The sequence below is a fragment of the Microtus pennsylvanicus genome, chromosome 14 (assembly GCF_037038515.1).
Source record: "Microtus pennsylvanicus isolate mMicPen1 chromosome 14, mMicPen1.hap1, whole genome shotgun sequence".
Taxonomy (NCBI): Eukaryota; Metazoa; Chordata; class Mammalia; order Rodentia; family Cricetidae; genus Microtus; species Microtus pennsylvanicus.
In genome coordinates, this window is record NC_134592.1 from 55,626,069 (window position 1) to 55,651,363 (window position 25,295).

The 25,295-nt window shown below is 37.8% G+C and overlaps 1 protein-coding gene across 6 annotated transcripts in view; it reads left to right on the forward strand.

The window, feature by feature from the left end:
• The window catches only part of Ralgapa1 (Ral GTPase activating protein catalytic subunit alpha 1), a 214,732-nt gene that overhangs the window by 45,499 nt on the left and 143,938 nt on the right, over positions 1-25,295 (forward strand). For all 6 annotated transcript variants that reach the window (XM_075948111.1, XM_075948110.1, XM_075948115.1 and 3 more), the window contains exons 8-11: positions 5,810-5,948; positions 7,078-7,286; positions 15,252-15,491; positions 22,850-23,047. In XM_075948111.1, the coding sequence (XP_075804226.1) occupies positions 5,810-5,948; positions 7,078-7,286; positions 15,252-15,491; positions 22,850-23,047 (786 nt within the window). The remainder of the gene's footprint in view (positions 1-5,809; positions 5,949-7,077; positions 7,287-15,251; positions 15,492-22,849; positions 23,048-25,295) is intronic.

Consider the following 25,295-nt stretch of genomic DNA (forward strand, 5'->3'; position numbering starts at 1 on the left):
GGGAAAACTAATTTACATTTAAACACTTAAACAATAAGTGTTTCTCATCTCTAGTTGTGAAATATGCGTGTTCTAGTTGATAAAAATACCTTTTCACATACTTTTACTATTTGTAATTATTCACATGCAAAAGTTCTTTTACCTGAGAAACAAATATTATATTGTTAATGTGATCCTGAGCAAGATTAGCAGAGTTTTAATTCTGATTTTATTTTTTTAGTTGTTAGTGATTTTATTATTTTTTATTTATTTTTATTTTTTTTATTATTAAAAATTTCCGCCTCCTCCCCACCTCCCATTTCCCTCCCCCTCCCCCATCCCCCTTCCCCTCTCTCTGCAGTACAAAGAGCAGTCAGGGTTCCCTGCCCTTTGGGAAGTCCAAGGTCCTCCCCGCTCCATCCAGGTCTAGGAAGGTGAGCATCCAACAGGCTATGCTCCCATAAAGCCAGTACATGCAGTAGGATCAAAATTCAGTGCCATTGTCCTTTGGCTTCTCAGTCAGCCCTCATTGTCCACCACATTCAGAGAGTCCGGTTTGATCCCATGCTTTTTCAGTCACAGTTCAACTGGCCTTGGTGAGCTCCAATTAGACCAGCCCCACCGTCTCAGTGGGTGGGTGCACCCCTCGCGGTCCTGACTTCCTTGCTCATGTTCTCCCTCCTACTGCTTTTCATTTGGACCTTGGGAGCTCAGTCCAGTGCTCCAGTGTGGGTCTCTGTCTCTATCTCCATCCATCGCCAGATGAAGGTTCTATGGTGATATGTAAGATATTCATCAGTATGGCCATAGGATAGGGCCATTTCAGGCTCCCTTTCCTCAGCTGCCCAAGAAACTAGCTGAGGACATCTTCTTGGACACCTAGGAATCCCTCTAGAGTCAAGTCTCTTGCCAACCCTAAAATGGCTCCCTAGTGTGACCTTTGTTAAATTACCTAACCATTCTACATTTAGGTTTCCACATTTATAGAATACCGCCTGTTCTATTTAAACCTTCAGTAGTGCAAAGTGCTAAGATTCAAGGGGTACAACACACAGGAAGTATTCTGTAATGGGCACTTGTTACTCTCATCATTATTTTTGTTTTTGAAAAGTTTATGCATCATATGAGTTTTTAAAACTGCCTTATAGGTTAATTGAGATGTAATTGCTTATACAGTTAATTTTGACATTGGGTTTATAATTTGCTGGATCTTTCTTCTCGTCTTTTCTTTTTCTCCCCCCTCCCTCCCTTCCTTTTGTAGCCTCATACTAGTTTGAAACTACCTACATAGCCTTTCCTAGGCTGGCATCAAATCATAATCTTCCTGATTCAGCCTCTGGAATGCTGAAGTTGTAGGCCAGACACGATTTATTGAATCTTATTTTATGACACCATCACATATTCAGCCTTTGGAGTTTTCTTTTCTTGATCCTTTGACTTTTACATTCTCTCCATCTGTTCTGTAAGCCTTGGGTGGGATGTATTTTGACCCGTCCATGGCTGGGCATTCTCAGTCACTTCTTATTAGCACTTTGACTAGTTTCTTTACTAACTGTTACAGCAAGAAAAAGCTTTTCTGACCATGATTCAGAGTAAAACAAATCTGTGGATGTAAGCATTAATATTTAGAAAACATTTTGACTGCATAACCATTTAGCAAAACATCACCATGGGTTCCTTACTAGGGCCTATGAGCTTTCCAGTCAAGAGACTTTGACCAAGTTTATAGTACTAGACATGAGCTCCCTCCTGTGAAGCAGGCCCTTTAATCCACTAATAATTGTTTACCTCCATAACATCATGCCTGTTCTTACATCAGTAGGCATAACTGTCCTGGCAGCTCAACATTGTAACATTCAGGGTCCAGTCTTACATAAGACCACCAGAGTCTTCTCCCACTCCTCACAACAGTCTTCATAATATCTTCCGGAAATATGCTAGCTAGCCAACAGGAGAAAGTTTTCTGGTGAGTTTGAGACTGATTTCTCTATGACCTTTAACCAAAGTGGGTGGCGTTTTCAGCAATAGCATCTTTCTGTTGTTGGAAGTTTCTGTCTCGCCTGGTTCTGTAGCCGTTCAGTCCCAAAGAAACACACAGAGGCCTACATTAATTATAAACTGGTTGGCCTATTAGTACAGGCTTCTTATTAACTCTTATATCTTAAATTAACCCATAATTCTTGTCTGTGTTAGCCACATGGCTTGGTACCTTTTATCAGTGAGGCATGCGCCTAGGTGACTGCTGCAGACTGGATCTTTCCTCTTCCCAGAATTCTCCTGTTCTGGTTGTCCTGCCTATACTTCCTGTGTGGCTACTGGCCAATTAGTGTTTTATTAAACCAAAACAAGTGACACATCTTTACAGGGTACAAGACCATTGTCTCATAGTATCTTTCCATTTTCTTTTTTAGATTTTGTCATACAGAAATACCACAGTTACTTTATAATGTTGGCGGGCATTTGGGCATTGAACTCAGATGATCAGGATTGTGTGGAAAGACTTATCCAGAAAGTCACTTTGCCTACCCTATTTTCTTTTGAAGAAGAGATACCTTTTAATTTGACAAAGTATAAGAAATCAAGCCTTTTTTTCCTTTTATGAACCAGATTTTTTTTAATGTATTTTTTTTATTGATAAAAGGAGAATAAAGAAAAGAAAGAAAAAAAAAACAAATTTCCACCTCCTCCCAGCCTCCCATTTCCCTCCCCCTCCTCCCATTCTTCTCCCCCTCCTCCCACCCCTCTCCTCTTCCCCCCACTTTTCTCCCCCTCCCTCTCCAGTCCAAAGAGCAGTCAGGGTTCCCTGCCCTGTGGTAAGTCCTAGGTCCTCCCCCCTCCATCCATATCTAGGAAGGTGAACATCCAAACTGGCTAGGCTCCCACCAAGCCAGCACATTGCGTTGGATCAAAACCGCGTGCCATTGTCCTTGGCGTCTCATCAGCCCTCATTGTTCGTCATGTTCAGAGAGTCCAGTTTTATCCCATGCTTTTTTTTGGTAACAGTCCAGCTGGCCTTGGTGAGCTCCCAGTAGATCAGCTCCTGAACCAGATTTTTGATGCTGCTTTCAAGGAGAAAAAGATCTTGCTAGGATAAATGGCGCACTCCTTCAATTCCAGAAATGGGAATAGCAACAGGTGGCTCTCTTAAGAGTTGTATGCCAGTGTGTTCTAAATTGTGAGTTCCAGGCCAGCCAAGGCTATATAGTAAGACCCCACCCCCACCCCATACCCTAAGGAATAAAAGAAAAAAATCTTTTTCTACTTCAGTGTCAAAAAGATATTTTTCTAATTTTTTAGTCTTATAATTTAATGATTATTTTTGAGATCTCTGGGTCTTTTTGAGTGAATTCATGTACATCTGTAGTGTAGATCTTGATGTTTTTATTAAGGTGGTATCTACCGGGCTTTTCAAATGTGATAATACTATTAATACTATTTTTCCTTTTATCAGTCAATATTTGGGGGAAATACATTCTAATTATGTAACCTCTTCAAAATTTTACTCATAGTTTTAGTATCTACTTAAGGCTTCTGGCTGAATTTTTTTTACCTTGAGACAGAGTTTTCTCTCTTTAACAGCCCTGGCTGTCCCAGAACTCTCTTTGTAGACCAGGCTGGCCTTGAACTCACAGCGATCCATCTGCCTCTGCCTCCCCAGTGCTGGAATTAAAGGCATATGCCACCACTGCCCAGCCATCTGGCTGAATTTTTATTATGATGGTTGCCAACTAGAAATTGTTTGAGTGTGGCTTATTGAACTGTCATGGACATGCAGTCTAGCTGTCACATGGAATATGCAGTGTAGTGGGATGTTCTTAAGGACTGTCCTGCTGTTGTTACGTGCAGTTTTGAAATATTTTAATTTCCTCTCGTAAAATAAAATCTCAAGCCTGTTAAGAGTCTTATTCCAGTGTCACTTCATGTTCTGCTCTAGGAAAACACTAATATTTTTGCTTATCTTAACATTTCAAATAAATGAATTCATTTGGTGAAGTCAAAATGGATTCACACAATGTATTCTTTTTTGACCTGCTTCTTTTACAAATTAGCAAATGCTTTACAAATTCATTCATGTTTTAGCGTAATTAGTTGTTTCTTTTTATTATGTGTATATGCCAAGTGTATGTCTGTTGGGATATTTGAATATTTCCTCTTTTTAGCCAACATTGTAAAATAATCCTTTCACAGAGTGGAAGGTGATTAATCTGTGTTGCTTTTATTCAGCATGTGTGTGGTAGCTTGTCGTAATGCCAATAGAAAGCTTATGAGATATGTTATGTCATTTTAGCTTTTTAAAACACCTCGGCAATTTAGTACAACCAGAGTCTCAGATTACAAATGAAACCCAAGGGTGTAAGGCTGTTTAACGTGGCATACCCACACACAATAATAATAATAATAATCCTGTCATGGCCTCTACATTCATGTAGGCCAGGAATTATCTGCAAAGGTTTTCTCCCTTCCCTACTTATTTTCCATTGTCTCTAATAATATTCTTTTAAAAATTTGTTGCATTTTTATTTATTTTATTGGAGGGAGGCAAGGGGTGTCCATGATGCAGATGTGGAGGTCAGAGAACAGGATTGTTTTCTTCAACCATGTGTGTCCTAGAGGATTGAACATAGGTTTCCAGGCTTGGTGGCAGTACCTTTACCCACTGAGCCATCTTGCTCTTCCTCAGTATAATTCTTTCCGATCTCGTAGATCCTTTTTTTCAGTTATTAAATTTGTTTGTTTTGAATCAGAGTCTGTCAGTGTAGTCCTGACTGTCTTGGACCTCCTGTGTACATCAGGCTGGCCTTGAACTCATGGTATTTCACTTGCCTCTGCGTCTTGAGTGCTGTGATTAAAAGTGCTCCAGTATAATTCTTTACTGTTACAGTTTTGTCTTTTACTTTCCTTTGCCATCTCTGGAGGCTCCTGCTTGAAATCTAGTATCTAGGTACTTGGATTGCTCATTACTATCAATACTGAGTGTTGCTATTTCTGCATCCTCTTAAAGACTAAAGTCAAAGAATAAATATTATACACACATCTATCCCCTTTGATCCATCTTTTCCTTTGTGACAAACTTGTCTCATATTCTCAATATATTATTTAGTTAGCCTTCTTAAAAGTGATCATATTTATCCAAATACCATTTCCATGCAGACATTCTCCTTAACTTGTCTGGGCTCCAATAATTTACCTTGGGCCTTTGCAGACTCTTTTCTTAGGTATCTTTCTCATTTTGCTGGAAGTCCAAAATGGAGTATTATTACTCTGTGTCTTCCTACTTCTCTACTTTACATTGCATGAACAATCTGTAGACATCTCAGTCTCAGTCTCCACTGAGCTGCTGCCTTTCATGTATAACCTGCTTCCTGTTCTTGGGTTTTGATATCTGCACTTGCCTACTACCACTGTGAATGCACACACACATAATCCTGGCCATATATACCTCTGTAGTTGATCACAGTTATCCAGGAAGAGATAGAGAGAAAGAACATTACTGTATTTGTCATTAATACAGCCAAACAAGTCATTTTCACAATTTTGCAATATACAATATAGTGTAAGAATTTAAAAAATATATGTAATACAGTTTTATATAGACCAATTTTAAAGGATGGACTATAATTAAAGCACATTATATGTGTATGTATGAAAATTATGTAGTGAAACCACTTTGTATGTTAATAAAATGAAGAATAACATTTGCAATATAGTATGATGTTCATAGTCTAAAAGGTTCAATATATTATAACCTCTATAAGCTTGTTTATAACAGCTAAACTATATTCAAGAGATTCTGTATTGGAATGATTCTAACAATATCATTTATTTTTAGGTAAAAAGTTTAGAATGGAAGAACAAAGAAAACCAAGAAAGGGGATTTTCATTTTTGTTTTCACATTTTAAGAAGTTTTACTTGCCTTATATTTTCCCAAACATCTGCAAGGAGAATAGTTTATATCATCCTGTACTTGGTAGGTATAATTCTGAATGTTATAAAAGAACACACATAAGAATAGAATGTCAGTATAAAGTTGGTATTTACTTAGGGAAAACTGACCATTTGTATTGATTCTATACCAGATTCATAATGAAAGTGCATTTGTGGTAACACATTTTTACTGAGAATGGAAAGGTTTCAATAAAAGTTTACTCTCTGGATCTCATCCATTGGAGTTAGCAGTAGATTAAATTGAATTGTCATGTTTTTATGATCGTTAGGGTGTGTGTGTACTTTTTTCTTTTCTTTTTTAAATTTTGATCAGAATTGGTAAACTGCCTAAGTTGGTCTGGAACTTGATACATAGCCCAATATCTCAGACCCAGACTGGTCCCAGGTTTGTGATCTTCCTGTCTCAGCCTCCTGAGTGCTGGGATTACAGGTATGTGCCATAATGCCCAACTTTAAAATTTATATTGTGAATTTGTTTTCCTACGATTTCTCAAGGGTTCAGCGAACAATCAAATTGTAGAAATTGTTAAATTGTTTATTTTTGTCACTTCTTGTTCAATTTTTTTGTGGTTTTGCCAAGTGGTTCAGCGAACAATCAAATTGTAGAAATTGTTAAATTGTTTATTTTTGTCATTTCTTGTCCAATTTTTTTTGTGGTTTTGCCAAGTGACCTGTTGGAGCCTTGCATTAGAGTCTTGTGTACAAATCTTGATAGACCTGAGCAATCTGTATATGAGAGGAAGAGATAAGTCTGTATGTAGAAAATTTATTTTGAAGAAGGATGTGGCAAATTCAGGCAACTAGCAGACTCAGGTGTTGCCATCATGACCATCTCATTGAATGTTTTTTTGTTTGTTTTCAAGATAAGGTTTCTCTGTGTAACAAATACTCAGAGATCCACCTGCCTCTGCTTTGTGAGTGCTGGGATTGATGGTATTTTGGAAAAGTCATACTTTTATATATTAGTCTAATATATGGTTCATTCTTCTAGGTTCTTAACTAGCATCTCACATTATAAAATGATTATTTTTTAATTAACACTTCTAAAACCAGTATAGTGTCAGAATATTTCCTAAGAGTTTAAAAATATAGGCTTAGCTAAGAGTAATTGCATTTTTCATTTTATGTTTTGCTTTCTATTTTTCACATAGATATCCCACAGATCAGACCAAAGCCTCATTACGTGATGATAAAGAAGGATGCTGAAACCAATGAAGCAATATATTGTACAAAAGAGCCTTTCATCCAAGCTCGGGTTATTGTCATTCGTTGGCTGGTTTCTTTCTGGCTTGAGCCAAAACCACATTCAGGACCTAATATTCCTGGGATGGAAGGTGAAGTTTTGCCAAAGAATATTCAGGTAATATACAAATAAAGCAAGGCTGTTAAAGTTAGAAATGGCTTCCAGAATTCATCTGCCTTAGTTATACAGTATGTTTAGAATAGATGCTAGAGACAGCTTATTTGCATAAATCTATCTCATAAACTCAAACTTTAACCATTATTATTGTAGAAATAGTATTAGCTAGGTTGTGGTGACACATTCCTTTAATACTAGCACTTGGGAGGCAAAGGCAGGCAGATCTCTGAGTTGGAGTTCAGCCTGGTCTACAGAGCGAGTTCTAGGACAGCCAGGGATAAACAGAGAAACCCTGTTCCAAAAATGGAAGAAAAAAAGGAGAAGAAAAATTTCTTAATGGAAAATAAAGTTTGTAAAATAAATATCTAAAATTCTTTTTTAAAAAGTTAAGATAGCCTGGGGGATATAGATGGTAATTTTAGTTCTGTATTATCACAGAAGTTTAATAGAAAATAGTCTCCTTTATTCATAGAGTATAGGTTTGGAGATCCCTTGGATCCCTGAAGTTGCAGATAGTACTGAACCTTTGTGTGATGTTTTTCCCTATTCAGGGTATGGTAAGTTTAATTTAACTCTGATTCTCATGCTTTCATAACCATCAGTTTGCCTACTAATTTATCTTCCAACCTCATTCTTTTTACATTCTAAACAGTCAAAGAATACAGATTTGAAATCTGGCCCAAATGCTTCCATTTTCAACAGGCACTGAGTCTAAAAATATAAATGAATGTTACATAACTATACAGTGAAGAAACTAGGATTTTAAATTATGTTGTTTTTTTTTAATTCAACAGTATTTCATCCTTACACTTCTTTTTCAGGTTCTCTTTTCCCCTAATACTGTGCTTTCCCCAACGTGTGTGTGTGTGTGTGTGTGTGTGTGTGTGTGTGTGTGTGTGTGTGTGTTTACTGAGTGATGCCATTTATTTGAATCTAATGTTGGCACAAACTTAAATGTCAAATCCTTATTTCTTTTTATGAATTTAAACAATTTTACTGAAAATAAATTATATTTTGATTTCATTTTTCGTTTTTCCTGCTTCCTCCCAGATCCTTCCCACTTCCCTATCCACCCAACTATATATTCTTTACCCTACCTCTTTAATACAAACCCAAAACAACAACAAAAGCAAGAACCACACACACCTACAAAATGAAAATAAAAACAAGCAGAAGACCAATAAAATAAAAAAATTAAAACAAAGCAAAATGAGGCAAAAAGTCTACAAAAATACCATTGAGTTTATCCATTGAGTTTATTTTGATTGGCCATTTCCTCCTGGGCATGGAGCCCCCCTGAGGTATGGCTAATACAGCCAGTGAGATTTCCTTAGCCAGCGGGTATCAGCTGCAGAAAGCTTCTTGGTAAAGGTGGGATCCCATGTCCACTTCAACCTCGCAGTGCTGGGATTCCATCTGGCTTTAATCTGTGCAATATATATGCTTTCACAGTCTCTGTGAGTTCATATGTGCATCAATCCTGTTCTGTATGGAAAATAAGGTTTCCTTGCTGTCATCTGTCACCTTTGGCTCTTACAATCGTTTTGCCTTTTCTTCCAGATAGATCCCTGAGCTTTGAGAGGCTGGTTTGATGAAGAAATTCCATTTAGAATGGAGTGCTCCAAAGTCTCTCATTCTCTGCACATTGTTCAGTTGCTGTTTCAGTGTTAGCCCCCATGTACTGCAGGAAGAAGCATCTTTGATAAGGATTGAGTGAGGCACTGACCTATGGGTAGAGCCATATGCCAGTGTCATTGGAAACCATTTTATTGCTGTTCACTTGTAGCAGAATCATAGTATTAAGGGTTTTTTTCCCCCCTAGAAGCATGAACTCTATGGTCTCAGGTTCTTGGCTACTTGAGCAGATGGTACCAGATATGAGTTCCATCTCCTGAAGTCGGCCTGAAATCCAATCAGAAAAGGATTGTTTACTCCCATGACATTTGTACCATTGTTGATGTCTTGCAGTCGGGTTATAGCTGGGTGATACTGATGATGTAAGTGTCTTCAGCAATAGGTTCTTTCCATCAGGTTATTGGAGAGTAACCAATAGCCTTGGTAATAGCGTTGATGTTTGGGTGTTTCCATTGGGTCCCTTTAGCCAGCGACCAAAAGTGCAATCCATTCCTGGCACTGGAGGTTTTATTTGGTGGCAGAAGATGTCTAGTTGGGGCATTGTCTCCCTTATTTGGTGACTTCACTTAAATTCTTCATTTATGTATAGATTGTAGGAAGCTTCTGCAGTAGTAGGTTTCATATGGTTTTTCAAATGGCCATAGTGTTAGATGTTCCTCTCCATATTCCCTGCTTTACCTTTCTCCTTCATCCCCCTCCCTGTATAATCTTCTTATTCTAGTTTTCCCTTTGTCTCTCCACACTGCTATACTCTATTTCCCCTTCCTTGGGAAATCCTCCCCTACTCCCAGTCCCTCCCATATTAAAAACTTAATTTTTGTGGGAATTGTAGCATATACATCGAAGATTTGAAAACTAACATCCACATATAAGAGAAACATACAATATATGCCTTTTTAAAGTTTGAGTCACCTCTTTCAGGATGATTTTTTTTTTTAGTTCCTGTGACTTTCATTTTTGTAGCAGTTGAATAGTATTCCTTTGTATAAATGTACCACATTTTTATTATCCACTCACTAGCTGATGAACATCCAGGCTGTTTACAATTTCAGGCTATTATGTATAGAGTAAATGGACATGGATGAGTAAGTACCTCTGTAGTAGGCTATAGAGCCCTGTATATCAAAAGAACTTGTGTCAAGAGTGGTATAGGTGGCTCTTGATTTATATAGATTCCCAGCTTTCTAAGGAACCACCACACTGATTTCAATAGTGACTGTACCAGTTGGCACTCCCATTAGCAGTGAATAAGTTTCCCTTTTCCCTATATCCACACCAGTATGTGATGTGATTTGTTTAATTGATCTTGGCCATTCCTACTAGTATAGGATGAAATCTCAAAGAAGTTTTAGTTTGCATTTTACTGTTAAGAGGGCTGACCATTTATTTCTTTAAGTGTTTTTCAACCATTTGTGATTCGTCTTTTGGGAACTCTGCTTAGTTCTGTATCTCAATTGTGTTGTTGTTGTGTTTTTGTTTAATTTTTTTAGTTCTTTATATATATTTAGATACCAACCCTCTATCATATGTTTTCCCATTCTGTAGGCTGCTACTTTGTTGAAATGATAGTGTGTTTTGCTGTACACAAGCTTTTCAGCTTCCTGAGGTCTCATTGAGTAGTTGTTGATCTTATTGTTATCAATGTCCTGTTCCGAAAGTAATTTCCTGTGCCAATGAGCTTGAACCTTTCCAGCAATTTTTCTCTTATCACATTCAAGGTGTCTGTGCTTATGTTGATATCCTTGATCCATCTGGAGTTGAGTTTTGTACAGGTTGATAAATAATTGTTCTATTTGAATTCTTTTTTACTAGAAACATTTGTTAAAGATGTGATCTTTTCTCCAATGTCTATTTTTGACTTCTTTGTCAAAAACCAAGTATCCATAGGTGTGTGGACTTATGTCTGGGTCTTCAGTTCAGTTCCATTGATCAGTGTGTGTTTTTATGCCAATAACATGCTGGTTTTCTTAAGGTAGCTCTGTCATACAACTTGAACTTGGGGATAATGAACTTCTGTCAGTTCTTTTGTTTGCATGATTATTTTGGTACCCTGAATTTTTTTGTCTTTGCATATCAAGTTTTAATTTCTGTGAAGAATTGTGTTGAGCTTTTTGGGGGATTGCATTGAATTTGTAGATACTTTTAATAAGATGGCTGTTTTCACAATAATCCTATGGGTCCATGAGCATGGGAAGTCTTCCTATCTTCTGATGTCTTCAGTGTCTTTTTTTTACTTTTTAATTCTTTTATTTATTTTTTTGCTTTATTATTATTATTATTAAAAATTTCCACCTCCTCCCATTTTCCTCCTCCTCTCTCCACTCCCCCTCCCCCTCCCTCTCCAGTCCAAAGAGCAGTCAGGGTTCCCTCCCTGTGGGAAGTCCAAGGTCCTCCCCCCTCCATCCAGGTCTAGGAAGGTGAGCATCCAAACTGCCTAGGCTCCCACAAAGCCAGTACATGCAGTGGGATCAAAAACCCAGTGCCACTGTTCTTGGCTTCTCAGTCAGCCCTCATTGTCCGCCACATTCAGAGAGTCTGGTTTGATCACATGCTCCATCAGTCCCAGTTCAGCTGGCCTTGGTGAGCTCTCATTAGATCAGCCCCACCGTCTCAGTGGGTGGGTGCACCCCTCGCGGTCTTGACTTCCTTGCTCATGTTCTCCCTCTTTCTGCTTCTCATTTGGTAGAATTGCCATTTTATTTTATTTTATTAAAAATTTCTGCCTCCTCCCCTCTTTCCTTTTCCCTTCCCCTCCTCCCACTCCCCACACCCCACTCCCTTCCCCCTCCTTCTCCAGTCCAAAGAGCAGTCAGGGTTCCCTGCCCTGTGGGCAGTCCAAGGTCCTCCCCCCTCCATCCAGGTCTAGGAAAGTGAGCATCCAAACAGGCTAAGCTCCCACAAAGCCAGTACATGCCGTAGGACCAAAACCCAGTGCCATTGTCCTTGGCTTCTCAGCAGCCCTCATTGTCCGCCACATTCAGAGAGTCCAGTTTGATCCCATGCTTTTTCAGTCACAGTTCAACTGGCTTTGGTGAGCTCCCAATAGATCAGCACCACCGTCTCAGTGGGTGGGTGCCCCCCTCGCGGTCTTGACTTCCTTGCTCATGTTCTCCCTCCTTCTGTTCCTCATTTGGACCTTGGGAGCTCAGTCGATTGCTCCAATGTGGGTCTCTGTCTCTATCTCCATCCATCGCCAGATGAAGGTTCTATGGTGATATGCAAGATATTCATTAGTATGGCTATAGGATCGGGCCATTTCAGGCTCTGTCTCCTCAGCTGCCCAAGGACCTAGTTGGGGACATGTCTGTGGACCCCTGGGAATCCCTCTAGAGTCAAGTCTCTTGCCAACCCTACAATGGCTCCCTTAATTAAGATATATATATACTTCCCTGCTCCCATATCCATCCTTCCATTATCCCAACCATCCCATTCCCCCAAGCTCTCTCCACCCTCCCCTTCTCACTTGGCTCTCCCCATCTCCCCTTTCCCCCATCCCACCCCACCCCCCAGTTCCCAATTTTTGCCCAGCAATCTTGTCTACTTCCAATATCCAGGAAGATAACTATGTTTTTCTTTGGGTTCACCTTCTTATTTAGCTTCTCTAGGATCGCGAATTATAGGCTCACTGTCCTATATTTATGGCTAAAAACCAATTATGAGTGAGTACATCCCATGTTCATCTTTTTGGGTCTGGGTTACCTCACTCTGGATAGTGTTTTCTATTTCCATCCATTTGCATGCAAAATTCAAGAAGTCATTGTTTTTTACCGCTGAGTAATACTCTAATGTGTATATATTCCACACTTTCTTCATCCATTCTTCCATGGAAGGGCATCTAGGTTGTTTCCAGGTTCTGGCTATTACAAATAATGCTGCTATGAACATAGTTGAACAAATACATTTGTAGTATGATAGGGCATCTCTTGGGTATATTCCCAAGAGTGGTATTGCTGGGTCCTGGGGTAGGTTGATCCCAAATTTCCTGAGAAACCGCCACACTGCTTTCCAATAAAAAAAAAAAAATGGGGCACTGAACTGAACAGAGAATTCTCAACAGAAGAAGTTCAAATGGCCAAAAGGTCATGCTCAACCTCCTTAGCGATCAGGGAAATGCAAATCAAAACAACTTTGAGATACCATCTTACACCAGTCAGAATGGCTAAAATCAAAAACACCAATGATAGCCTTTGCTGGAGAGGATGTGGAGTAAGGGGTACACTCACCCATTGCTGGTGGGAATGCAAACTTGTGCAACCACTATGGAAAGAATTGCCATTTTTTACTATGTTGATCCTACCCATCCAAGAGCATGAGAGATCCTTCCATTTTCTGGTGTCCTCTTCAATTTCTTTCTTCAAAGACTTAAAGTTCTTGTCAAATAGATCTTTCATTTCTTTGGTTAGAGTTACCCCAAGATACTTTATGCTATTGTGGCTATCGTAAAAGGTGAAGTTTCTCTGAATTCCCTCTCTGCTTCTCTATCCTTTGTGTATAGGAGAGCTACTGATTTTTTTGAGTTGATCTTGTAATGTGCCACATCACTGAAGTTATTTTTCAGCTGTAGGAGTTCTTTGGTAGAGCATGGGAAGTCTTCCTATCTTCTGATGTCTTCAGTGTCTTATCGCTTTTATTATAGAAGTCTTTCACTTGCTTGTTTAGAGTTATTACAGTATATATTTTTGAGACTATTGTAAAGGTACTGTTCCCTGTTTTCATTTATATATGAGAAGACTACTGATTTTTGTGTGTTAATTTTGTATCCTGCTATTTTGCTTAAGTGTTTAGCAGCTGTATAAGTCTCCTGGTGGAGTTCTTTGGGTCTTTTATATATAGAAATCACATCATCTACAAATAAAAATACTTGAATTTCTCCCTTTCCTATTTGTATCCCCTTCAGCTGTTTTATTGCTCTACTTAAAACTTTAAGTACTATATGAATTGGTATAGAGAGTTGACATCCTTGTCGTGTTCCTGATTTTAGTGGAAGTGCTTTGGTATTGTCTCCATTTAGGTTGCCATTGGCTGTGGGCTTACTGTAAATTGCCTTTATTATGTTAAGGTATATTCTTTGTATCCCTAGTCTCTCCAAAACTTTTATCATGAAGTAATGTTGGATTTTGTCAAAGGCCTTTTCTAATGGAATGATCACATAGTTTTGTCTTTTAGTCTGTTTTTGTGCTGAATTATGTTTATTTATTTATATATATACGTGGAGCCATCCCTGCATTTCTGGTAAGAAACCAGTTTAATCAGGTTAATCGTGGTCTCCAGGCTTGATGAGTATTCTGCTATTATAGTGAATAGCATTTTCTCAAAATTCCGAAGATTTTCTCTTAATTTTATTTCTTTGTTTTCTGTCATGAATCTTGCTTCCTCCTCTCTGTACTGTCGGTACTACTGCGTGTACTAAGGTACTACCCCTGTAGTGCAGCGCCTGCACTAGGAGAGACAGTTCATGAGTCTCGGGCAAGGGCCTGAAGATTTAAACACACACACATATAGAGACAGAGACGTGGGTCACCGTTGAAACAAAAATGCCCCCATTATTGTTTTCAGGGGCAGCTTGTATAGGGCTCTGGCCACGCCCCAGCTCTCTGGATCTTTCAGCTGCAGACCCATCAGAAACCACTCCCCTGCCATCAGGGTCTCCTGCTCAGAGCAGAGGGATACAATTGTTTACAGGAAATTCAGAGTCTGGTGGTCTGCAGTCCCCACACTCCTTTTGTTCTGCTTCAGGAAAGTTTAAATACTTAGTATTGTGAAATAAATAGCCTGGTGCTGTTTTCTTGTCAGTTATTTACTCGTTCTTTTTTTTTTTTTTTTTTTTTTTAAAGATTTATTTATTTATTATGTATACAACATTCTGCCTCGATGTATGCCCACACGCCAGAGGAGGGCGCCAGATCTCAGTACAGATGGTTGTGAGCCACCATGTGGTTGCTGGGAACTGAACTCAGGACCTCCGGAAGAGCAGTCAGTGCTCTTAACCTCTGAGCCATCTCTCCAGCCCTATTTACTCGTTCTTAAAGACCTCAGCTTCCTCTCTGTGACTGTGTGTTGAAAGTTTTTTCATATGGGTTTAATGATGACTTAATTGAATTACCTCAGTTTAATTAAGGGTATGTAGATGATTTGTTATTACACATTTTGAGTTTTTCCTCTGTCACTTAGGTATTATCTGCATTTCTGCTTAATTTTTCAGCATGGATTATAATTGTTTATCTGGCTTTTAACAGTGTTGGATGTAGCCTTGGGGTATGCTAGTATTTACTAAAAGCAAAACATTGAGTTGAGTGATAATGATATCTTTCATTTTTGTTTTCATTTTAGAGAGCAGCTGCTAGTTTGGTATCCAGAGAAGAAAACAAAAATGATAATGTTGATAAAGCAGACAAAACTACCGAGCCAGAGCAATCTCATTCTAATACAAGCACTCTCACGGAGCGAGAGCCTAGCTCTTCTAGTCTCTGCAGCATTGACGAAGAGCATCTCACGGACATCGAGATTGTTCGCAGAGTGTTTTCATCCAAAAGAAGCAATGTAAACTTTGTCACAGAGATATTTCGTCAGGTAAAATACATGGGAACAGTTTCAGATTATAATGAAAATTATGTCATTATTACTGAATATATTGATGTTTAGCTATTTAAAAATGATTCTATAAAGATTTTTTAAGTTAATTTTAAGTTTCTTAAACCTATTTGAAAATCCTTTACATTTCTCCTTTCTCCTCCTATTTCTTGCTTGTTGTTTTCTTCCCGTAGTGAAACAGAGATTTGTGCGTGCAGAACACATGCTCTACTGGAGTTGCACCCTCACCGTTCCTTTCTTTTTCCTCCCCTTCATATTCCCTAAATTATCCAAATAGTTTGTAATTATTCACTGTGCGTCTTAGGGTTTCTGTTGCTGTGATAAAACCCTGTGACACCAAAGGTAACCTGGGGATGAAGGGGCTTATTTATAACGTGTAGTCCATAACCAGAGAAGTCAGGGCTGAAACTCAGAACAGGAGCTTGAATGCAAGAGCTGATACAGAGACCATGGGATGTTGTTGCTACTTACTGCCTGCTCCTCGTGGCTTGTGCTCAGCCTGCTTTCTTACAGAACTCCAGGGGTGGTGGTGCCCACCTGAGCTGTGCCCTCCTGCATTAGTCACTAAACAGGAAAACGCAGCACAGGCCGGTTCGGTACAGGGATTTCCTCACCTGAGGTTCCTTCTTCCCAGGTGACTTTGGCTTGTGTGAAGTCACTATAAACTGGTCAGACACTGTGGTAATTAGTTTGTCAGCCCGTCATAGCCTAGAGTTATCTAGGAAGAGGATCTGATGAATGGTCTAGATCAGGTGGCCGGTGGGCATGGTGGCTTGTTTTGATGATAACTGATACAGGAGCAGCCAGCCCCATGTGGACAACATGATTCTTTGGGCTACTGTACTGAACCGTATAGGTGTAAGGAAAGAGAGCTCAGTGCTGGAAGTATGCATGCTTCTTTCCTCTCTGCTCCTAACTGTGTTATGACTAACTGGTCCAGCTCCTGCTGTCAATGACTTTCTAGCAGCAGTGGGCTGTACCTGGAATTGTAAGCTAAAATAGACACTCATTATGACATTTTCAAGCGTGGACATATACATGTCATAGTCCTCTGTTACTCTCTTTTGTACCCTTCACTTGTGCTCTCCCCTTCCTCATCTCAGCTATCTCTCCTCCTTCTCATGTCTAGTTTCATTACAGTTGTTCATTTATGGGAGTAAACTGTGCTTATACCACTGAAGAAAATGTTTCTCCCTCCCCCACAACCCTTTATTGTGTATAAATCTTCAGAGCAAGGTGGGGGCCCATGACTCTTTCCCTGCTCAATGACAGGATGTTGACCAGCCTAGTCTTAGGCAGATCTTGTGGAGGTTACCAGAGCTACTGAGAGTTAAGGAGTGTGACAACCACGGCATTCCTGGAAGTCAGTGTTCCACACTTGTATACCTCCCACTCAGCTCTTACATTCTTTCTGCCCTCTTTCTGTATATTCTCCATGGGGAGGTGTTATAGAGTCACATTGTACCTGGCCATTTCATAGTCATTTATTCCCTGTCCTTGACTAGTTATGGCTCTTCTCAGTCATTGCTGACCTCTGTACAAAGTATTTCTGACTACCCTAATAGCGCTAACCTGTGAGTATAAACATAGTTATTTAAAGAATAATTTCAGGACCAAATCTGGTGGTTCATGACTTCTGATTCCAGAACATGGTCTGTAGAAGCTGGCAGGCCAGACAGAAGCAGGTGGATCTCTCAGAGTTGGGCCAGCCTGGTCTAGTGACATCCTGTCTCATAAAAGGGGCACAGGGATAGTTTTATAGACATATCTTATTTACCAGAATGACAGCAATAGCCTCCCATCTAGAGTTTATGATTTCCCTAACCTAGGCATTTGAATGGGTTTACAATACCAGATGTGAACTTCTTATGAAGCAGGCATCAGACCCAGTTAGAAAGCAAGTGGTTACTCACAACAGACTTAGAATATTGCATCACTGGGTTATCTTGCCTATCTAGTTGTTTTTTATTTTTGTTTTTTGTACTTTTTTTCCCTTTTTGATAGAGATTCTCACTCTGTATCCATGGCTGGCTTAGAACTCACTCTGTAGGAAGAGCCACTTTCGTGGGGGGGGGACGACTATTGTGAACGGGGTTGTTTTTCTGATTTATTCTCAGTGTGTTTATCATTGGTTTATAGGGAGGCTACTGATTTTGTATGTTAAATTTGAGTCCTTGCTTGTTACTGAAAATGCTCATCAGCGCCGAGAGTTTTCTGGTAGATTCTTTTGAGTCTCAGGTGTAGTGCTGTGGGGTATACACCAGAGACCACTGCTTACAAATGGGTTTAAACCGATAGAAATCTTGATTAGTCTGCCAGTGAACATACTATGTGTTCGGAATCCCAGAGTAGACCCAGGCCTTTCTCAGGCTGAACTTTTAAGCACAAAAATCATGTCTTGGGTTGGCTTCAGTTAATGAAAACTATTAGCCAGAAGAAGAACTACAGAAGCCAGAAAGCAAGGTTAGTACATTTAGAGACTTTCCCAGAACTATACACTTTAATGGGTTAGGTCTTTGTTTTAGTTTTGGCAGGTGGTGTTGTCCATGTACTGAGTTTTACAGTCATACTTCTATCATCGAGTCATCTGTGCTAAAGTCTAGGACACTGCTACATATAGAATCAATAAATGAAATAAGGACACATTGACTTAATCCTTTCCTATTTATAGCCTTTTTACTTCATTTTGTCTTACTGCTCTAGTTAAGTCTTCAAACACTATATTGAATAGCAGAAATTCTTAATTCTTGTCTTGGTGGAAATGTTGCTAAGTTTTGCATCATTTAGCATTTTGTTGACCATAGGTTTGTCATATTTTACCTTTATTATATTGAGACATGTTCCTTCTATTCCTACTTTCTTCTACATTTTTAATTGATATTTATTGAGCTCTACATTTTTCTCTGTTCCCCTCCCTTCCTCCCTTCAATCCTCCCCCAAGGTCCCCATGCTCCCAATTTACTCAGGAGATCTTGTCTTTTTCTACTTTCTACTTTCCTTGTAAATTAGATCTATGTATGTCTCTCTTAGTGTCCTCATTGTTGTCTAAGTTCTCTGGGATTGTGGTTTGTGGGCTGGCTTTCTTTGCTTTATGTTTAAAACTTACCTATGAGTGAGTACATATGATAATTGTCTTTCTGTGTCTGGGTTACCTCAAAATAATGTTTTCTAGCTCCATCCATTTTCCTGCAAAAGTCAAGCTGTTGTTATTTTTTTCTGCTGTGTAGTACTCTGTTGTATAAATGTACCACATTTTCTTTATCCATTCTTTGGTCGAGGGGCATTTAGGTTGTTTCCAGGTTCTGGCTGTGACAAACAATGCTGCTATGAACATAATTGAGCTCATGTCCTTGTGGCACAATTGAGCATCCTTTGGATATATACCCAAAAGTGGTATTACTGGATCTTGAGGAAAGTTGTTTCCTAATTTCTGAGAAATCGCCACGCTGACATCCAAAGGGGCCGTACTAGCTTGCATTCCCACCAGCAATGCAGAAGTGTTTCCTTTACCCCACAACCTCTCCAGCATACGTTGTCATCAGTGTTTTTGATATTGGCCATTCTTACAGGTGAAAGATGGAATCTCAGAGTTGTTTTGATTTGCATTTCTCTGATGACTAAGGATGTTGAATATTTCCTTAAAGTGTCTTTCAGCCATTTTAGATTCCTCTGTTGAGAGTTCTCTGTTTAGGTCTGTACTCCATTTATTTTTATTTTTATTTTTGGATTATGTGAACTTTTGGTGTCCAATTTCTTGAGTTCTTTGTATATTTTGGAGATCAGACCTCTGTCTGATGTGGGGTTAGTGAAGATCTTTTCCCATTCTGTAGGCTGTCGTTTTGTCTTGTTGACCGTGTCCTTTGCTTTACAGAAGCTTTTCAGTTTCAGGAGGTCCCATTTATTAATTGTTTCTCTCAGTGTCTGTGCTGCTGGGGTTATATTTAGGAAGTGGTTTTCTGTGCCAATGCATTCAAAGTGTACTTTCCACTTTCTCTTCTATAAGGCTCAGTGTGATTGGCTGCATGTTGAGGTCTTGATCCATTTGGACTTGAGTTTTGTGCATGGTGATAGATATGGGTCTATTTTTATTCTTCTACCTATTGATATGCAGTTATGCCAGCACCACTTGTTAAATATGTTTTCTTTTTTCCATTTGATATTTTTTGCTTCTTTGTCAAAGATCAGGTGTTTGAAGATGTGTGGATTAATATCTGGGTCTTCTGTTCGGTTCCATTGGTCCTCCTGTCTGTTCTTATGCCAATACCAGGCTGTTTTCAGTACTGTAGCTCTGTAGTAGAGTTTGAAGTCAGGGATTGTGATGCCTCCAGAAGTTCTTTTATTGTACAGGATTGTTTTGGCTATCATTTTTTTTTGCTTTCCCAAATGAGGCTGAATACCATTCTTCAAGGTCTGTGAAGAATTTTGCTGGGATTTTCTTGGGCATTGCATTGAATCTGTCTTCTACATTTTTTTAAATCACAAATGGATACTGAATTTTATCCAAAGTGTTTTCTGTATCTGTCGAAAAGATCATGTGATTTATGAGATTTATAGCATTTATTGACTTAGATATGTTGCATATTTAAGAATAAAGCCAACTCCATTATGATTAATGGTCTTTCTGTATGTTATTTAATTTATTTTTAAAGTATCTTCTTGACATGTTCTGCATATATATTTATTAGAGAGATTGGTTTGTAATTTTATTTTTTGTCTTTCTAGTTTCAATCTGTTATTGGTCGATTTAAATTGTTTATCACACACAGTTTATTTTTAGCTTTTCTAACTTAATAGAATATGTTTGTAAGGTACAACCTATGTTTTTTTTTTTTTTAAATCTCAGTGGTGTTTGTTGTAATGGCCCCCTTTTTATCTTTAATTTTATTAGTTGGAATCTTTTTTTCTTTTAGTTTGTCTGAAGGTTTGACAATTTTGTTTATCTTTTCTAAGAAACAGTTCCCTGTTCTGTTGTTCCATGTTAATTTTTACTGTAGTCTTAGTGTTCTTTCCTCTAATGGCTTGGGGTTTGGCTTGTTGGTTATTCAGAACCCTAAATTATTTACTTGAGATCTCTCCTGTTATTTAATATGGAAAGTAAGAACTCCAAACTTTCCTTTTGGGCTGCTTTTATTGTGTCTTAGTAGGTCTTTATTGTGTTTTTGTTTTCATTCAGTTCGGGAAATTTCTTACTTTCTTCAAGGACTCATTCATCATTTAGTAAAATGGTGTTTAATCCCCATGAGTTATGTTCTAAGGTTGTTCTTACTATTGATTTATAGTTTTACTCCATTATGACCATAGGATACCAGAAGATAGTTCAGTTTTCCTGTGTTTGTTGAGACTTGCTTTGTGGTCTAATATATGATCTTTTTTGGCAACATTCCAAGGGATGCTGAGAAAAATTTATATTTTTGCATGGAATACATATTTCGATGAAATAATCTAAAGGTATCTGCTAAGTCCACTTGATGTACGATTTCATTTAATGCAGATGTTCCTGATTGTTTTCTGTCTAGATGACTTGTCAGTAGAAGAGAGGAGGATATTGAAGTCACCCACTACTACAGTGTTGGGGTTAATGTGTGCCTTTACATCTAGTAGCATTTGAGGAAATGGGTGTGCCTGTGCTTGTAACACATTTGTAAAGAATTACAGTGTTTTCTTGATGGTTAATTTCCTCAGTCACATGAAGTGGCCTTCTTTATCTTTCCTCTTAGTTTTGTAGTGAGCTGTGCTTTGTCTGATGTTACAGGAGTGGCATCTGCTTTTCTCCTAGGTCCGTTTGCTTGGAACACCCTTTTATCCTAAGTGTCTTTTTTTTTTTTTTGTGGTGAAGTATTTTCTTAGAGGGAACAAAAAGATGTTTCCTGCTTTTGATCCAATCTGCTTGTCTGTATCTTGGTTTGGAATATTGAGATCATTAATATTCAGAGCTCTTATTTAATGCTGTGCACTGATTCCTCTTATTTTGTTGATTTTTATGGTGTTTTGTTTTTTTCCTTTCCTGGTGTGACTTGTTTCATGTGGATGGGTTGTTTGTTTGTTTGTTTGTTTTTAGTCTGGAACATTCCTTTAAAGTAGCTTCTATAGAGAGATGACTTAATGGTTGTAAGTTCTGTTAGCCAGTTTTTATCATGGAAAGTTTACTTCTGCTTCTGCTGTGACAGATATCTCTGCTTGTTCTGGCAGCATTTGTGGGTTAGCAATTGACTTTTAAAACTTGAAGTGCATCTTTCTAGGACCTTCTACTTTTTCACTAAGTTTTAGTTGACAAATCTACTGTTATTTTGATGGATCTGCCTTTATGTGTAACTTCATGTATTTCTCTGCTACTTTCAGTATGCTTTCTTTGTTCTGTATATTTAGTATTTTAATTAGAATCCAAGGCGAAGTTCTTTCTTGGCATCCTGAATATACACCCTCCTTATATGGATGGACATTTCTTTCATGATTATTTTGAAAAGTTTTGTGTGTTTTTAAAATAAAATTTTTCTCCTATGCCCCTGACCTTTAGACTTGGTCTTTTCATAATATCACATGAGTCTTGGAATTCTCACGTGTACGTTTTTATTACCTTGATTTTGTCCTTACTGAATTGTTCCAGTTCCTCCATCTTGTCTTTCGGCTCGGATATTTTTTCTCTCCTTCATATATTCTGTTGGTGAAACTTTGTACAGAACTTTTAGTTATGACTTAATATTTTTCTTCAGTATCATTTTATTGACTTCTTTCATGCCACACATCATTATTCTTATTTTATTCAACTGTCTATATTCTTCATCTGCAGTAAATCTTTTTATGGGAACACTTTTTTCTTCTGGTTTTTCAAGACAGGGTTTCTCTGTGTAACACTCCTAGCTGTCCTAGAACTAGCTCTCGTAGACCAGGACGGCCTTGTACTCACAGAGATCTGCCTGTCTCTGCCCCTGAGTGCTGGGATTAAAGGCTGTGCCACTACCGTCTGGCTTATGAGAACATTTTAATAGTAATAATTCTCAAAATATCAGTAAATATAAGTTTATAAAATGTGGCTTATCATGAGAAGTTATATTTATTTTGAACTTTGTAAGAGTAAAATTTCATGAAACAATATTATCATTCAGAAGTAACGCAATTAAAAAAATCTTTGTTCCTTCTTCTTGAATAGTTATGTACCGTATTTCTCCTTCAAGGTATTCACAAAATATTTGGAGATAAAAGGCTTTTTGTGAAATGATTAGTAGTTAATGAGTTAAGTTTGTGAAATTGTTAATATCATTATGTGAGATAAGAAATATATTAGTATGTTTGTGACAAAATAAAATGTATCATTCTTTTTCTTTTTTCCTATTTAATAGGCATTTTTATTACCAATTTGTGAAGCAGCAGCTATGAGAAAAGTGGTGAAAGTGTATCAAGAATGGATCCAACAAGAGGAAAAGCCTTTGTTTATGCAGGAGCCTGACGAACGTGTGCTCCCTTCTTCAGATATACCTTGTCTCGAAAACATTACAGACCAGAATATTTCAATAGAAGATGGAGAAAAAAGAGAAGAGGTAAAATGATAACTTATATGTGTTTTAATGTAAGGTCAATAGATTAGAGTTTTTCAAAAGTATAATAATGTGATGATATGAATTTGTTTAGATAAAGGTTGCTTTCAGTATAATTTACGTTTTATATCACAGTATTTATCTCAGTACTCTTTTGCAAAGTTCTGTGATGTCACAATTTAATTTTATTTTTATTTTGATGCTATAATCTAAAAGCAAAAAATAAACAAGTAACAGCAAGGTTATGTTGTGTAGATCAGGGCTTTGTAAACTTTTTTCACTGGCAATAAGTTTTTATACAACACTGTATATCTTAGCGTAAACAAAGGTACCTGAGATAAATAAGATGGCACTTGGGGGGCAGAGGCAGGCAGTCGCTTCTACATATCAAGTCGCAGGCCAGCCAATGCTACATGGTCAAAAAAAGAAAAACAAAAGATATATGAATCATTCATTAAGAATAAATCATAAAGAAATTTATTTTTAAAGAGTTTGATATATATAATCTTATCATTTATTAAAAACAAAAACAGATTTCCACACTAATAGACTGGATAGGAAAAGAAATAGACTTAAGTGAATATTTGATACTGGAGGACATGAGAATTTTCCTCATTTTTAATATTTAATGGATATTTTTGTTATAATCTCCACTGCTAACTATGCCACTTTGTGTAAATATGTAGTACAAAATATTGGAAGTTATCTCTCAGGCCATTTTAGAAATTTTGGAAGTTCTATCTTAATGTCAAGCTAATACTCATTTTTTAAAATTGCTGCTCAATTCAGCAACTTAACAACAATTTTTTAAAAAATCAAATATTCTGACACAGTTCAATCCAAAGAAATACTAATTTGATACTTCTATGCTGGGGAATGAAAAATATGAAAATATTAAGTCTTTGTTTCATAATTATGCCGTTATATTTTCTAAAAGCAGGAAACTTGCATGTATAGTAAAAAACACTGCAGTTCATAACACACTGTAGTTCTTAATCTGATCAACATTTATTGATGTTTTGTCGTGTGAAGACATGCTCAGTAGAGATTGTGTATATTGTGTATTCAGAGCCAGGGACTATAGTCCAGCCATGAAATGAATGAGCACAGGCCAGTGTGCCAGGAACAGCTTAGATTCATTATGTGTTTGATTGTAATTTTCTATTATACATTCACTGTTGCTAAATGGTTCACTTATCTGACGTTCATTTCTTAGCCTATGGTTAAGAAAGTGTTGGGGTATATATCAGAGGTAGAGCCTGCTGTATTTTAAACATGTGCCAAATCAAAATTGCTACTAAAGGACATACCTTGTGTGTTATGATTATCAAATTATTGTTCCTTTTCTCAAAATATTGCCTGCTTATACTGTGAATGGCTACCCATTACAAACTAGAATGTTTTGAATTCTTCTCTAGAGTCTTTTGCATTAGGGCTAACTGCAGAATTCAAAATTTTCCTGACATGATGAAATATATTGCTGGTGATAAGAAAGCCTAGAATTTATTCACAGAGCAGAAAGAAAAGGGAACAGAGGTAGAACTGGGTCACTGATTCTATTCATTCCTGAGACCTAAGCAAATTTTTGAATATTCAACTCTTGTCATGTATCAGACTTTCTAGGACCTAGAAGCCAAGATGAAATTAGGAGTAAAAAAAGACTGTCTGGCCAGGCATTGGTAGTGCACACCTTTAATCCCAGTACTCGGGAGGTAAAGGCAGGTGGATCTCTGTGAGTTTGAGGCCAGCCTGGTCTATAAAGCAAGTTCCAGGACAACTAGGGTTACGCAGAGAAACCCTGTCTCGAAAAAAAAAGGATAAAAAAAAGCAGACTCTTTTTATCTGATTTGCTTTTCTATTGTCCAAAGTTTGAGGAGCAGGTTAATTAACCTCACCAATGGAGTTTAATCAGGATAAGGATGCATGAAGAATAGAGGGGTTCTACATGGATTAATTGAGAGAGGGATTGTGGGTAGGGAATACAGAATCTGCCTAGAGAGCCTAGGATTGGTCTTGAACTGTCAATGTTGGCTTAGTGTTTTGAATGATGCTCTTTCTAAGATAAGGAAATGTTTAAGTAGTATTGCTGAGACAATAGTAGAAGCCTGATTAGCATTTATGAGACCTTGAGTTTTATCCCTAACTATCCCCAAAAAAGTAAATAAAAGAAAAAAGGACAAATGTAATTGTATTATATAAACTATTTTTTTTGTTTGCTTGTTTTTGTTTGTTTGTTTTTGAGACAGGGTCT